At 41.8% G+C, this 15,519-nt stretch overlaps 1 protein-coding gene across 1 annotated transcript; it reads right to left on the reverse strand.

Moving 5' to 3' along the window:
* Positions 1-308: 308 nt before the first annotated feature.
* On the reverse strand, positions 309-5,158 carry LOC118358739 (hydroxysteroid 11-beta-dehydrogenase 1-like protein). Its single transcript, XM_035736670.2, has 6 exons — positions 4,969-5,158; positions 3,602-3,732; positions 3,275-3,478; positions 3,047-3,140; positions 2,803-2,968; positions 309-2,647 (listed from the first exon to the last, which is right to left on the reverse strand). Exons 1-6 carry the CDS (start codon positions 5,054-5,056, stop codon positions 2,470-2,472), a joined length of 861 nt encoding a protein of 286 aa, XP_035592563.1. The 5' UTR covers positions 5,057-5,158; the 3' UTR covers positions 309-2,469.
* Positions 5,159-15,519: the final 10,361 nt, after the last annotated feature.

Genomic DNA, 15,519 nt, shown 5'->3' on the forward strand with positions numbered 1-15,519 from the left:
TTTTGTTATTCACCCAATGTTTGCGGGTCTGATGGACCCACAACATTATTGTGTTTTTAAAACAATACAGCCATAACAATTTACGTACAAATACCTAATACTTAGATGTTTACTTATATAATTTACAAGCAATATAGACTGCATACATGGTTATAATTGCCATTTACCTCCTCTAGATCACATTTATCAATAAAAGTGCTATTCTTTTTACTTGATCAAATGTGATTTTTGTCAACAAAAATCTATTATAATCAAGACATGGGTGGAATAAATCATGTTAATCTTGAACAAATATAAATGAAACAATCATCACTATTTATGTTTATTACACTGAACAAATTAGAAGGACAAATTTTACATACAGTATTTGATGGAAATGATAAATAAGCTCCATTGAACACAAATTAAGGCCAGTCTACACACCACATGAGGGACAGAGTTTTTCTGTGTGTGTTGCAAATGTATTTCTTGCACTTGATGCATGTGTACGGTGTCTTCCTGTACATCTTGGGACCACACACATCACAGCGCTTCTTCTTGTTGCTACCTGCTGCAATCTAGAATTGTTTTTTTTTACTCACTCACTCACTCACTCACTCACTCACTCACTCACTCACTCACTCACTCACTCACTCACTCACTCACATAAAGTTGAAGTCGGAAGTTAACATACACCTTAGCCAAATACATTTAAACTCAGTTGTTCACAATTCCTAACATTTAATCCTAGTAAAAAGTCCCTGTCTTAGGTCAGTTAGGATCACCACGTTATTATAAGAATGTGAAATGTCAGAATAATAGTAGAGAGAATCATTTATTTCAGCATTGATTTATTTTATATCCTAGTGGTTAGAGCGTTGGACTAGTAACCGAAAGGTTGCAAGTTCAAATCCCCGAGCTGACAAGGTACAAATCTGTTGATCTGTCCCTGACCAGGCAGTTAACCCACTGTTCCTAGGCCGTCATTGAAAATAAGAATTTGTTCTTAACTGACTCGCCTGGTTAAATAAAGGTCAAATAAATAAAACATTCCCAGTGGGTCAGAAGTTTACATCCACTCAATGAGTATTTGGTAGAATTGCCTTTAAATTGTTTAACTTGGGTCAAATGTTTCAGGTAGCCTTCCACAAGCTTCCCACAATAAGTTGGGTGAATGTCTCCTGGCAGAGCAGGTGTAACTGAGTCAGGTTTGTAGGCCTCCTTGCTCACACATGCGTTTTCAGTTCTGCTCACAAATTTTATTTAGTATTGAGGTCAGGTATGTCGGCTGCTTGATCCCATGATGTTTATACTTGCGTACTGTTGTTTGTACAAATGAACGTGGTACTTTCAGGCGTTTGGAAATTGCTTCCAAGGATGAACCAGACTTGTGGAGGTCTACAATTGTTTTTCTGAGGTCTTGGCTGATTTCTTTTGATTTTCCCATGATGTCAAGCAGAGGCACTGAGTTTGAAATACATCCACAAGTGCACCTCCAATTCACTCAAATAATGTAAATTAGCCTAACAGAAGCTTCTAAAACCATGACATAATTTTCTGGAATTTTCCAAGCTGTTTAAAGGCACAGTCAACTTAGTGTATGTAAACTTCTGACCCATTGGAATTGTGATACAGTGAATTATAAGTGAAATAATCTGTCTATAAACAATTGTTGGAAAAATTACTTGTGTCATGCACAAAGTAGATGTCCTAACCGACTTGCCAAAACCATAGTTTGTTATCAAGAAATTTGTGGAGTGGTTGAAAAATGAGTTTTAATGACTCCAACCTAAGTGTATGTAAACTTCCGACTTCAACTAATATGCACTCTCAGCTGCAAGTTTTCCGTTTTTTTGTCTTATTTCTTGTTTGTTTCACAATAAAAAATATTTTGCATCTTCAAAGTGGTTGGCATCTTGTGTAAATCAAATTATACAAGCCCCCCAAAATCTATTTTTATTCCAGGTTGTAAGGCAACAAAATAGGAAAAATGCCAAGGGGGTGAATACTTTCACAAGCCACTGTAATACAGAACATCAATAAACAAGAACAGCAGGACAGAACTACATACATTTGTTTTTAAAGGCACACACAGCCTACATATCAATGCATACACACAAACTATCTAGACCAATAGGGGAGAGTCGATGTGCTGTGAGGTGTTGCTTTGTCTGTTTTTTCAAACCAGGTTTGCTGTTTATTTGAGCAATATGAGATGGAAGGAAGTTCCATGCAATAAGGGCTCTATATAATTTATATATTTTTTTCTCTATTGTGTTATTAACGGTATGTTTGTTTATTCCATGTGTAACTCTGTTGTTGTTTGTGTCACACTCCTTTGCTTTATCTTGGCCAGGTCGCAGTTGTAAAAGAGAACTTGTTCTCAACTGGCCTACCTGGTTAAATAAAGGTGAAATAAAAAAATAATAATAATACTGTATGCTTTCTTGATTTTTTTCTCTCATTATAACGTATATTTCAAGCATATGTTTAATATTTATAAAAGTTTCGTATAGATATATCCCTTAAGTAGGGGAACCAGTCTCTGATGAGAGAGCCATAATACCAGAACCAGGGGTAGTAAGACTCTGTCTGACGAGTGGCTCCAGAAGTGATGATGTGAAGCGCTGCCTCACTGGCCGGCCAGGCTGGTATGTTGGTGAACCCCCTGTAATACAAACAGTGAGGACTCTGCATCCTTTCAATATTTTTTAAATGTATCCAAGGATACTTGGATATAGGTGCTCTAACAACTATCAAGACAACCATAAAACACTTTGTGCGGTTACAACTTGACTGAAGTTGATATCAACAATATCGTACTTGACTTTCTCCATAGCCGAGTCTGTATCGATCAGGGCCAGGACGGTGATAGTAATGGACACGTTGCTCTTCTGCATGGCCAGCTCATGCTGCAGCGTCCCAAAGAAACCGTTCAGGGCAAACTTTGTGGATGTGTAGGGGGCCATGAACGGGCTGCAAAATTTTCCTGTGGGACCAAAACATTAGCCAATCATAGGTCCAGGGTCACTTGGAAAGCTTAGTTTAGAGAAGAGCTCTGACTCACCTAATAAGGAGGAGACGACCACAATGGAACCGCTACTCTGCTCAAGGGTGGGCAGAGCAGTCTTCGCCATCTGCAGATAGCTGAGGAAATTTACCTGACAAAGAGCAAGTAAAAGAGGAGATACAATAACACTATTGTAATAGTGGTACTGTACATATAACGGTAGCTACATGTACATGTCATCCTACTGGGTCACATGAAACACATTAGTCGAAATAGATACCCCACCTGCATTAACCATCTAGTGTGCTCCACATCTCCGTCCCACATGGCAAATGGGCTGGAACCTATGTGGTTCAGCACCAGGTAGTCCAGTCCTCCCAGCTTGTCCACAGCAAACTGCACCACTCTCTCTGGGTCAGAAGGATTGGCCATGTCTGCTGCTACGTACAGAGCTTTCTGGGCCCCCAAACCCTGGCACTTCTCTACTACCTGCAGTACAAGAGAGTGATGTTTGCATAAGAGTAACATAATTATTAAAAACATTAAGGTATTGTCATAGACAACTATTGCCTAGCGACATTGATGAAAACCCCTGATTGAAGTGTCACTGACCTGCTGTAGAACCTTCTCCCTCCTGGCTGTAATAACCACCTGGGCACCAAAGCTGGCAAGGTGATATGCCATTTGTTCACCTATACCTGTACTGGCACCAGTCACCAGGACCCGTGCACCCTTTAAAGACTCTGAAAACCAGCCACATTGAAAGTCATTACAGTATCAAATCAAATGTATTTATATAGCCCTTCGTACATCAGCTGATATCTCAAAGTGCTGTACAGAAACCCAGCCTAAAACCCCAAACAGCAAGCAATGCAGGTGTAGAAGCACGGTGGCTAGGAAAAACTCCATCTTACAGTATAGTTTGTCTAAACAAAATTTAAAAGGGAAAAAACTCAGACAAGGGAATAGAATGGAGATGTTTATTGTCGACGTGAGGCCTATCAAGAAAATGTGCATTTGATGTGCACTAAAGTACGTGCTGCATCCTAGACCTAATGGACACTTTCCTGGCACCCAACTAGCATGATGATATGGATCTTTATGTCTGTCTAGGACTCAGTGTATAGTACAATGTGCAATCTATATGAGTAGAAACAAGGGGAATGTTAATTATAGGCCATAGAGAATTACTGCTTTAAACACTTCCCACTAGGCACACACTGTTTGAATCAACGTTGTTTACGTGTCATTTCAATGAAATTATGTTGAATACACGTTGAATTGATGTCTGTGCCCAGTGGGTTATGAACAAAGTTAATTTTTAGATAGTGCCTGAGTTTGCTGCTTTTGGTTCGGAAAAAACCCAGGCTACTTTATGGTGAGAAATTGCGGGGGAAACAAATGTCCACACTTATAGAAATAACGATAACCTAAGTTTAAATGTGATAGATTATTAGAAGTATAATGCTGTGATTGCAATTTCCACTGCTTTTTACTGTACATGGAAACTACTCTAGCCAGATTATCAACTACTACATGTTCCACCCTAAACCAGTTATGAGTGGAATGCATATTAAGTAGTAGGCTGTAGTTCTATATGGTTCCAATTCCACATGGTTACCTCTGACTCCTTTCAGGCCTAGGACGACTATACTGTATTACCGTATGTGTATTGTACTGTATTGCACTCACAAAGGTAATCTGGCCGAAAGCTTAGCTCAGAAAACCTGAAAGTTGCATTGAATAAGTGTTTGTGAATTCATTCATATCAGATTGGTTATTACGGAGTGCAACGCGTGCACCAAGTAGTGCACCAAGGACTGCACCAAACATTACTCATCACTTAGCCTACCAAAACAATACGGACACACATTCCAACAGTGTTGATTTGGATTTAAACGTGTAAGAAACATGTACTTTGAAACAGTTTTACTTGATAGACCAGTCAAGGATTGGAAGAAGCTAAATAAATATCTTACCTGAGTCCAATCTGGGACCACTCCATTGGAAAGCAACAAAAGCTACTCCTATAGCACCAACTATTAAGAGTTTAGTAAAAGCCTTCATCTTGTGACTGCAATACCGTATTCAATGAGCTTGTTTGAGTGGTAAGGCGGAAGCAAGTAGCCTCTGCCGAGTCCCCAACAACCGGATATTCCGGTTTTTAGGGGAAATCTCATCTCTTCAGCGGGTCATATGATTGAGTGAAGTCTTGCCCAGGAGTGTGAAGGTGAACGGAAAGGCTCTGGAGCAACGAACCGCCCTTGCTGTCTCTGCCTGGCCTGTTCCCCTCTTTCCACTGGGATTCTCTGCCTCTAACCCTATTACAGGGGCTGAGTCACTGGCTTACTGGTGCTCTTTCATGCCATCCCTAGGAGGGGTGCTTCACTTGAGTGGGTTTAGTCACTGATGGGATCTTCCTGTCTGGGTTGGCGCCCCCCCCGGGTTGTGCCGTGGCGGTGATCTTTGTGGGCTATACTCGGCCTTGTCTGAGGATGGTATCTTGGTGGTTGAAGATATCCCTCTAGTGGTGTGGGGGCAGTGCTTTGGCAAAGTGGGTGGGGTTATATCCTTCCTGTTTGGCCCTGTCCGGCGGTATCATCGGATGGGGCCACAGTGTCTACTGACCCCTCCTGTCTCAGCCTCCAGTATTTATACTGCAGTAGTTTGTGTCGAGGGGCTAGGGTCAGTTTGTTATATCTGGAGTACTTCTCCTGTCTTATCCGGTGTCCTGTGTGAATTTAAGTATGCTCCCTCTAATTCTCTCTCTTTCTCTCTTGCTTTCTCTCTCTCGGAGGACCTAAGCCCTAGGACCATGCCTCAGGACTACCTGGCATGATGACTCCTTGCTGTCCCCAGTCCACCTGGCCGTGCTGCTGCTCCAGTTTCAACTGTTCTGCCTGTGGCTATGGAATCCTGACCTGTTCACCGGACGTGCTACCTGTCCCAAACCTATTATTTGACCATGCTGGTCATTTATGAACATTTGAACATCTTGGCCATGTTCTGTTATAATCTCCACCCGGCACAGCCAGAAGAGGACTGGCCACCCATCATAGCCTGGTTCCTCTCTGGGTTTCTTCCTAGGTTTTGGCCTTTCTAGAGAGTTTTTCCTTGCCAACGTGCTTCAACACCTGCATTGCTTGCTGTTTGGGGATTTAGGCTGGGTTTCTGTACAGCACTTTGAGATATCAGCTGATGTACGAAGGGCTATATAAATACATTAGATTTGATTTGATTTGAAATGGAAAGACAGCCTGTGATGCAACTTGCTCTTTGGTTGTTAACAAGGTGACACTATTTTAACTCTTCTTCCACATATACTGGATTGGTTAAACAGTTTTTGTCTTCTCGTGAAGACCAGTATGTAGGGGATCTAGTTTCAGGTGTTTATTTTACACCTGTAACCGACTATAGACCAAAGTCCCGGAGTGAAGTTGGGGGGTGCATCAGCCATTGTTTATAAAAGTTTTTCTTTGTAATATCAAAATAAACATGTCTCCAACCCCCATATCACACACTCACAAACTGAAAATATGCGTGTATGTGTGTACATTGTACCAGTGGAGGCAGCTGAAGGGAGGACGACTCATAGTAATGGCTGGAATGGAATCAATGGAATGGTATCAACCACATGGAAACCAGATGTTTGCTACCATTCCATTGACTCCGTTTCAGCCATTATTATGAGCCGTCCTCCCCTCAGCAGTCTCCACTGCATTGTACTATCAATTGGGGTTGAGAAAGCTTCAAACATCACATTTATCTGTACATATCCACTGTATACATATGAATAGCGGCAGTAAAATATTGGGGTTGTGAAATATCCCCAAAAACAAAAAAAAGTAAACCAAAATCCAAGCTACTTCTGATTATAAAATCCTGTGCAATCTGATCCCTACACAGGCTCAGGAGCCTAGGAGGGCGGTACTTCTTCCGTTGCCAGTACCCCTTGCAGGTCTTCTGCTGTGAATTCTTTCAAGCCCGGAAACGTTTCTTGACGCAGCCACAATGATGTCCAATTCTTTTTTTTTATATATAATGTTTTTTTTTACCCCTTTTTCTCCCCAATTTCGTGGTATCCAATTGTTTTTAGTAGCTACTATCTTGTCTCATAGCTACAACTCCCGCACAGGCGCGGGAGAGACGAAGGTTGAAAGTCATGCGTCCTCCGATACACAACCCAACCAAGCCGCACTGCTTCTAAACACAGCTCGCATCCTACCCGGAAGCCAGCTGCACCAATGTGTTGGAGGAAACACTGTGCACCTGGCAACCTTGGTTAGCGCACACTGCGCCCGGCACGCCACAGGAGTCGCTGGTGCACGATGAGACAAGGATATCCCTACCGGCCAACCCCTCCCTAACCCGGACGACGCTAGGCCAATTGTGCGTCGCCCCACGGACCTCCCGGTCGCGGCCGGTTACGACAGAGCCTGGGCGCGAACCCAGAGTCTCTGATGGCACAGCTGGCGTTGCAGTACAGCGACCTTAACCACTGCGTCACCCGGGAGGCTCTGATGTCCAATTTTGAGGATTTCTTCGACACTTGAGCAGTACAATGAATAATCGTTGCAATAAATGGCACAAAATCCACCTTTTTCACACAAAGCATGTCCGGTTCTCTTGATTGACAAATATCCACTAATGGCTGGGGTGTATCTACTACTATATCATCAACACTAGAGTCGCTTGCTTTCTCAATTCATTTAATCAATCAAATATATTTATAAAGTCCATCTTACATCAGCTGATGTCACAAAGTGCTGTACAGAAACCCAGCCTAAAACCCCAAACAGCAAGCAATGCAAGTGTAGTAGCACGGTGGCTAGGAAAAACTCACTAGAAAGACCAGAACCTAGGAAGAAACCTAGAGAGGTTTCTCTAGGTCTGGGTAGCCATTTTATTATATGGCTTGAGGGTAGAAGCTGTTTAGAAGCCTCTTGGACCTAGACTTGGCGCTCTGGTCCCACTTGCCATGTGGTAGCAGAGAGAACAGTCTATGGTGGCTGGAGTCTTTCACAATTTTTAGGGCCTTCCTCTGACACCACCTGGTATAGAGTTCCTGGATGGCAGGAAGCTTGGCCTCAGGCAACAGAACATTGTACTGTCTACACTCGGTTTGCTGTGTATATTAAAACATTTTCATTAAATAGTTTTTAATCCGAACTAATGTTTTGTTGCTAAGGATTCCACGGCGCGGTTAGCCTTTACAGCTGGGACTGCAAGTTTGTGTTCCTTTTTTTTGCGTGGATTCCGCGAGTGCTTTCTGGCTGTACTACAGACACCTATCCGTTGTCGTGGGAAAGACTCATTGTTATCTAACTTCTTTGGGGTATCCCCCCTTCTTCTCAATTTCCGCCTAAAGACATACCCTAATCTAACTGCCTGTAGCTCAGGCCCAGAGGCAAGAATATGCATATTCTTGATATCATTTGAAAGGAAACACTCAGCATTTTGTGGAAATGTGAATTGAATGTAGGAGAATATAACACAATAGATCTGGTAGAAGAAAATACAAGGAAATAAACATACGTTTTCTGTTTTTCTATTGTTGCTGCATCATCTTTCAAATGACCAAGAACAGCCAAACATACAGATAGGATGCTGTGGATGATTTAAATGATGAACATAAGATGGCAACAATAGCTGAGCAAAGTTTTGGACAGATAACTTCAAAAATGAGCGAGCTACATGACATTGAGCATGAAGTCACCCAGGTGTCCCACACAAATGTACCCAAGTGGCCAAATTGGTACAGTGATACATTTTGAAAGAAAGAACTGTATACAAAATACATAAATGCTATTCTAACCCCCCCCCCCCAAAAAAAAAGATGTATATATATACAGTGGGGCAAAAAAGTATTTAGTCAGCCACCAATTGTGCAAGTTCTCCCAATTTTTATCATAGGCACACTTCAACTATGACAGACAAAATGAGGGGGGAAAAATCCAGAAAATCACATTGTAGGATTTTTAATGAATTTATTTGCAAATTATGGTGGAAAATAAGTATTTGGTCACCTACAAACAAGCAAGATTTCTGGCTCTCACAGACCTGTAACTTCTTCTTTAAGAGGCTCCTCTATCCTCCACTCGTTACCTGTATTAATGGCAGCTGTTTGAACTTGTTATCAGTATAAAGACACCTGTCCACAACCTCAAACAGTCACACTCCAAACTCCACTATGGCCAAGACCAAAGAGCTGTCAAAGGACACCAGAAACAGAATTGTAGACCTGCACCAGGCTGGGAAGAATGAATCTGCAATAGGTAAGCAGCTTGGTTTGAAGAAATCAACTGTAGGAGCAATTATTAGGAAATGGGAAACATACAAGACCACTGATAATCTCCCTCGATCTGGGGCTCCACGCAAGATCTCACTCCGTGGGGTCAAAATTATCACAAGAACGGTGAGCAAAAATCCCAGAACCACACGGGGGGACCTAGTGAATGACCTGCAGAAAGCTGGGACCAAAGTAACAAAGCCTACCATCAGTAACACACTCCGCCGCCAGGGACTCAAATCCTGCAGTCCGTACCTTAGTGATGAGCTTTGAGGGCACTATGGTTTTGAACAATGTATAGCATTCTCACATAGGTGTTCCTTTTGTCCAGGTGTGAAAGGGCAGTGTGGAGTGCAATAGAGATTGCATCATCTGTGGATCTGTTGGTGGTATGCAAATTGGAGTGGGTCTAGAGTTTCTGGGATAATGGTGTTGAAGTGAGCCATGACCAGCCTTTCAAAGCATTTCATGACTACAGACATGAGTGCTATGGTCGGTAGTCATTTAGGCAGGTTACCTTAGTGTTCTTGGGCACGGGGACAATGGTGTTCTGCTTGAAACATGTTGGTATTACAGACTCAGACAGGGAGAGGTTATAAATGTCAGTGAAGACACTTGCCAGTTGGTCAGCGCATGCTTGGAGTACACATCCTGATAATCTGTCTGGTATGCTCGTGTCACTGGACAGTTCTTGGCTGTGCTTCCCCTTTGTAGTCTGTAATAGTTTACAAGCACTGCCACATCCAACGAGAGTCGGAGTTGGTGTAGTACGATTCAATCTTAGTCCTGTATTGACACTTTGCCTGTTTGATGGTTCGTCGGAGGGCATAGTGGGATTTCTTATAAACTTCCGGGTTAGAGTCCCGCTCCTTGAAAGCAGCAGCTCTACCCTTTAGCTTAGTGCGGATGTTGCCTGTAATCCATTGCTTCTGTTTGGAGAATGTACATATGGTCACTGTGGGGACGACATCATCGATGCACTTATTGATGATGCCACTGACTAACACGGAACCCAAACCGGCTGCGCGTGTGCGCCATCGTGAGCTATCGTGCATACATGTATTTTGTCCCCCTACACCAAACGCGATCACGACATGCAGGTTAAAATATCAAAACAAACTCTGAACCAATGACATTAATTTGGGGACAGGTCGAAAAGCATTAAACATGTATGGCAATTTAGCTAGTTAGCTTGCATTTGCTAGCTAATTCGTCCCATTTCTCTAGCTTGCTGTTGCTAGCTAATTTGTCCTGGGATATAAACATTGAGTTGTTATTTTACCTGAAATGCACAAGGACCTCTACTCCGACAATTAATTCACACATAAAACGGCCAACCGAATCATTTCTAGTCATCTCTCCTCCTTCCAGGCCTTTTCATCTTTGAACTTATATGGTGATCTCATCTAAACATTCATAGTATTACCATGACAACCGGCAACAAAGTTTGTCTTTCAATCACCCACGTGGATATAACCAATGAGACGATGGCACATGGGTTCCTGCTTCTATAAACCAATGAGGAGATGGGAGAGGCAAGACTTTCAGCACGATCTCCATCAGAAATAGGAATGACTTCTATTTTAGCCCTTGGCATCGCAGACGCTCGTTGGCGCACGCGAGCAGTGTGGGTGCAATAATTGAATATAATGGATTTCTACATATATTTTGCACCGCTCGCGCACGCGACGTGTCCGGTCTGGTCAGCATGTGACGTGGTGTACTCCTCAATGCCATCGGAAGAATCTCGGAACATATATTCCAGTCTGTGCTAGCAAAACAGTCCTTTAGCTTAGCATCTTTTTCATCTGTCCAATTTTTTTATTGACCGAGTCACTGGTTCTTCCTGCTTATATATTGTCTTCTATCAGGAGCATAGAATTATGGCCAGATTTTCCAAATGGAGGGCGAGGGAGAGCTTTGTATGCTTATCTGTGTGTGGAGTAAAAGTGGTCTAGAGTTTTTTTTCCCTCTGATTGCACATTTGACATGCAGGTAGAAAATGGATTTAAGTTTCACTGCATTAAAGTGCCCGGCCACTAGGAGCACCACCTCTGGATAAGCGTTTTTCTGTTTGCTTATGGCGGGATACTGCTGATTGAGTGCGGTCTTAGTGCTAGCATCGGCCTGTGGTGGTATGTAGACAGCTATGGAAAATACAGATAAACTCTCTTGGTAGATAGTGTGGTCTACAGCTTATCATGAGATACTCTACCTCGGGCGAGCAAAACCTTGAGACTTGCTTAGATATCGTCCACAAGCTGTTGTTTACAAATATACATAGACCACCACCCCTCATCTTACCAGAGGCTGCTGTTCTATCCTGTTTATACAGTGTAAAACTGCCAGCTGTATGTTTTTCATGTCGTTTTTCAGCCACGACTTGGCGAAACAGAAGATATTACAATTTTTAATATCCCGTTGGTAGTTTAATCTTGCTCGTAGGTGTCACGCCCTGACCTTAGAGAGCTTTTTATGTCTCTATTTTGGTTTGGTCAGAGTGTGATTTGGGTGGGCATTCTATGTTCTTTTTTCTATGGTTTGTATTTCTTTGTTTTGGCCGGGTATGGTTCTCAATCAGGGACAGCTGACTATCGTTGTCTCTGATTGGGAACCATACTTAGGTAGCTTTTTCCCCACCTATGTTTTGTGGGTAGTTGTTTTCTGTTTAGTGTTCTTCACCTGACAGGACTGTTTTGGGTTCGTTTATTCACCTTGTTATTTTTGTTTCAGTGTTCAGTTCAATAAAAGTCATGAACACTTACCACGCTGCGCTTTGGTCCGATTCCTCCTCATCCAACGACGACACCCGTTACAGTAGGTCACTAATTTTACTTTCCAATGATTGCATTTAAGCCAATAGAACGGACATCTTGGGTTCTCTTGAAGTATCCCATATCTACCTCCATCAACACCCTGGCTATGATAGGATTCTCAGATACACAGCCTTATAAATAAAATAAAAACGCATCCCAACAAGAAACAGATACTTATCTGACTCATCATCCTTTCCAATTTTACACAATTTCCTTTTTCCTCCATTATGTGACACTGCGATTTTACATTCATCATCTTCAACTTTACTCAACACTGTTCCTGATTCAGACTTGGCATCCACTTCCGCCATGATCCCTGCATGTCCCTCCTACGGCGAAGGCGGTTCCTTCACGTCGGTCAAACAAAAACACTCTAATGATTGGTTGATGAAAAGTGCCTCCCACAATGCAGGGGATGACTGCAAGTTCGAGCTAGTGAGGAGCAACTTCAGAAAATTGAAGTCAACTGCAGTCTAAACTTCATCACATGGTTGTTGTAAAGTTCATGCAATCGACAAGTAGGCACAAGTCAGACAAAAAAAATCCCTGTAATGCAACACACTTTGAAAGGCGGAGACCAACGATGGTCACCGACTTGAATGCGCCTATTATTATAGGGAGGGGATGCAGCCAGCTAAATTATAGGCTAAATCAATTAGGGTGCACCAACCAGAGCAATAAAATGATAACAGCAGATATTATTATTATTATTGATAGGCCTATTATTATCCCCCTCATTATTACAGTCATCAATATGTCTCTAACTTTATTGTGCCTTGATTACTTTTATCAGTTTGCTGCAACTAGCGAACAAGCTGCAACAAAATCTTAAACTGGACAGTTTTATCTCAATCTCTTCATTCAAAGACTCAATCATGGACACTCTTCCTGACAGTTGTGGCTGATTTGTGTGATGTATTGTTGTCTCTACCTTCTTTCCCTTTGTGCTGTTGTCTGTGCCCAATAATGTTTGTACCATGTTTTGTGCTGCTTCCATGTTGTGTTGTCATGTGTTGCTGCCTTGCTATGTTGTTGTGTTTAGGTCTCTCTTTATCTAGTGCTGTTTTGTCTCTCTTGTCGTGATGTGTGTTCTGTCCTATATATATATATATATATATATATATATATATATATACAGTGCCTTGCGAAAGTATTCGGCTCCCTTGAAATTTGCGACCTTTTGCCAAGTTTCAGGCTTCGAACATATAGATATTAAACTGTATTTTTTTTGTGAAGAATCAACAAGTGGGACACAATCAGGAAGTGGAACGACATTTATTGGATATTTCTAACTTTTTTAACAAATCAAAAACTGAAAGATTGGGCATGCAAAATTATTCAGCCCCTTTACTTTCAGTGCAGCAAACTCTCTCCAGAAGTTCAGTGAGGATCTCTGAATGATCCTATGTTGACCTAAATGACTAATGATGATAAATACAATCCACCTGTGTGTAATCAAGTCTCCGTATAAATGCACCTGCACTGTGATAGTCTCAGAGGTCCGTTAAAAGCGCAGAGAGCATCATGAAGAACAAGGAACACACCAGGCAGGTCCGAGATACTGTTGTGAAGAAGTTTAAAGCCGGATTTGGATACAAAAAGATTTCCCAAGCTTTAAACATCCCAAGGAGCACTGTGCAAGCAATAATATTGAAATGGAAGGAGTATCAGACCACTGCAAATCTACCAAGACCTGGCCGTCCCTCTAAACTTTCAGCTCATACAAGGAGAAGACTGATCAGAGATGCAGCCAAGAGGCCCATGATCACTCTGGATGAACTGCAGAGATCTACAGCTGAGGTGGGAGACTCTGTCCATAGGACAACAATCAGTTGTATATTGCACAAATCTGGCCTTTATGGAAGAGTGGCAAGAAGAAAGCCATTTCTTAAAGATATCCATAAAAGTGTCGTTTAAAGTTTGCCACAAGCCACCTGGGAGACACACCAAACATGTGGAAGAAGGTGCTCTGGTCAGATGAAACCAAAATTGAACTTTTTGGCAACAATGCAAAACGTTATGTTTGCCGTAAAAGCAACACAGCTCATCACCCTGAATACACCATCCCCACTGTCAAACATGGTGGTGGCAGCATCATGGTTTGGGCCTGCTTTTCTTCAGTAGGGACAGGGAAGATGGTTAAAATTTATGGACGGAGATTTCTCTTCCAACAAGACAATGATACAAAACATAAAGCAAAATCTACAATGGAATGGTTCAAAAATAAACATATCCAGGTGTTAGAATGGCCAAGTCAAAGTCCAGACCTGAATCCAATCGAGAATCTGTGGAAAGAACTGAAAACTGCTGTTCACAAATGCTCTCCATCCAACCTCACTGAGCTCGAGCTGTTTTGCAAGGAGGAATGGGAAAAAATGTCAGTCTCTCGATGTGCAAAACTGATAGAGACCTACCCCAAGCGACTTACAGCTGTAATCGCAGCAAAAGGTGGCGCTACAAAGTATTAACTTAAGGGGGCTGAATAATTTTGCACGCCCAATTTTTCAGTTTTTGATTTGTTAAAAAAGTTTGATATATCCAATAAATGTCGTTCCACTTCATGATTGTGTCCCACTTGTTGTTGATTCTTCACAAAAAAAATACAGTTTTATATCTTTATGTTTGAAGCCTGAAATGTGGCAAAAGGTCGCAAAGTTCAAGGGTGCCGAATACTTTCGCAAGGCACTGTACCTTTCAAAAGTTTGGGCTCACTTAGACATTTTCTTGTTTTTTAAAGAAACACTTTTTTGTCCATTAAAATAACATCAATTTGATCAGCAATACAGTGTAGACATTGCTAATGTTGTAAATTACTATTGTAGCTGGAATATCTACATAAGCGTACAGAGGCCCATTATCAGCAACCAGAAACGGACGCCTCACAAGTTCTCAACTGGCAGCTTCATTACATAGTACCCGCAAAACACCAGTCTCAAAGTCAAGGCAGAGTTTAAAGAAAAAGCCATATCTCAGACTGGCCAATAAAAAGAAAAGATTAAGATGGGCAAAAGAACACAGGCACTAGACAGAGGAACTCTGCCTAGAAGGCCAGAGTTCCTCTTACTTTTTTTTTATCCCAGCCCCGCAGGAGGTCTTTTGCCTTTTGGTAGGCCGTCATTGTAAATAAGAATTGGTTCTTTACTGATTTGCTTAGTTAAATGTAAATACATGTATGCACATGTTTCTTGTGTTCTGAAATGTACACATAAATAAAATCCGCACCCCCCCTCCCCCATCAACAGCAGCTTCAGCATAATCACGAACTTTTTCTATCATTATTCGTTTTTATACCCAGACGAAATCCAGAAAAAAACATGATTTGTAGTATAATATAAATAATTTGAAACATGACCGGCTCTAAATATATTTATTTGTATGTATTATATTTTTGCGAATCCGCTACTCTCGTTAAAAAATCGTTTAAA

Source organism: Oncorhynchus keta, chromosome 26, assembly GCF_023373465.1.
Source record: "Oncorhynchus keta strain PuntledgeMale-10-30-2019 chromosome 26, Oket_V2, whole genome shotgun sequence".
Lineage (NCBI taxonomy): Eukaryota > Metazoa > Chordata > Actinopteri > Salmoniformes > Salmonidae > Oncorhynchus > Oncorhynchus keta.

Excerpts from the sequence above, each read along its gene's own strand:
- LOC118358739 (XM_035736670.2), bottom strand. The coding sequence starts at position 5,056 with ATGAAGGCTTTTACTAAACTCTTAATAGTTGGTGCTATAGGAGTAGCT. Across the intron at positions 3,733-4,968 it reads TGGTCCCAGATTGGACTCAG|AGTCTTTAAAGGGTGCACGG; the intron begins GTAAGATATTTA and ends GCTGGTTTTCAG. Across the intron at positions 3,479-3,601 it reads GGGAGAAGGTTCTACAGCAG|GTAGTAGAGAAGTGCCAGGG; the intron begins GTCAGTGACACT and ends CTTGTACTGCAG.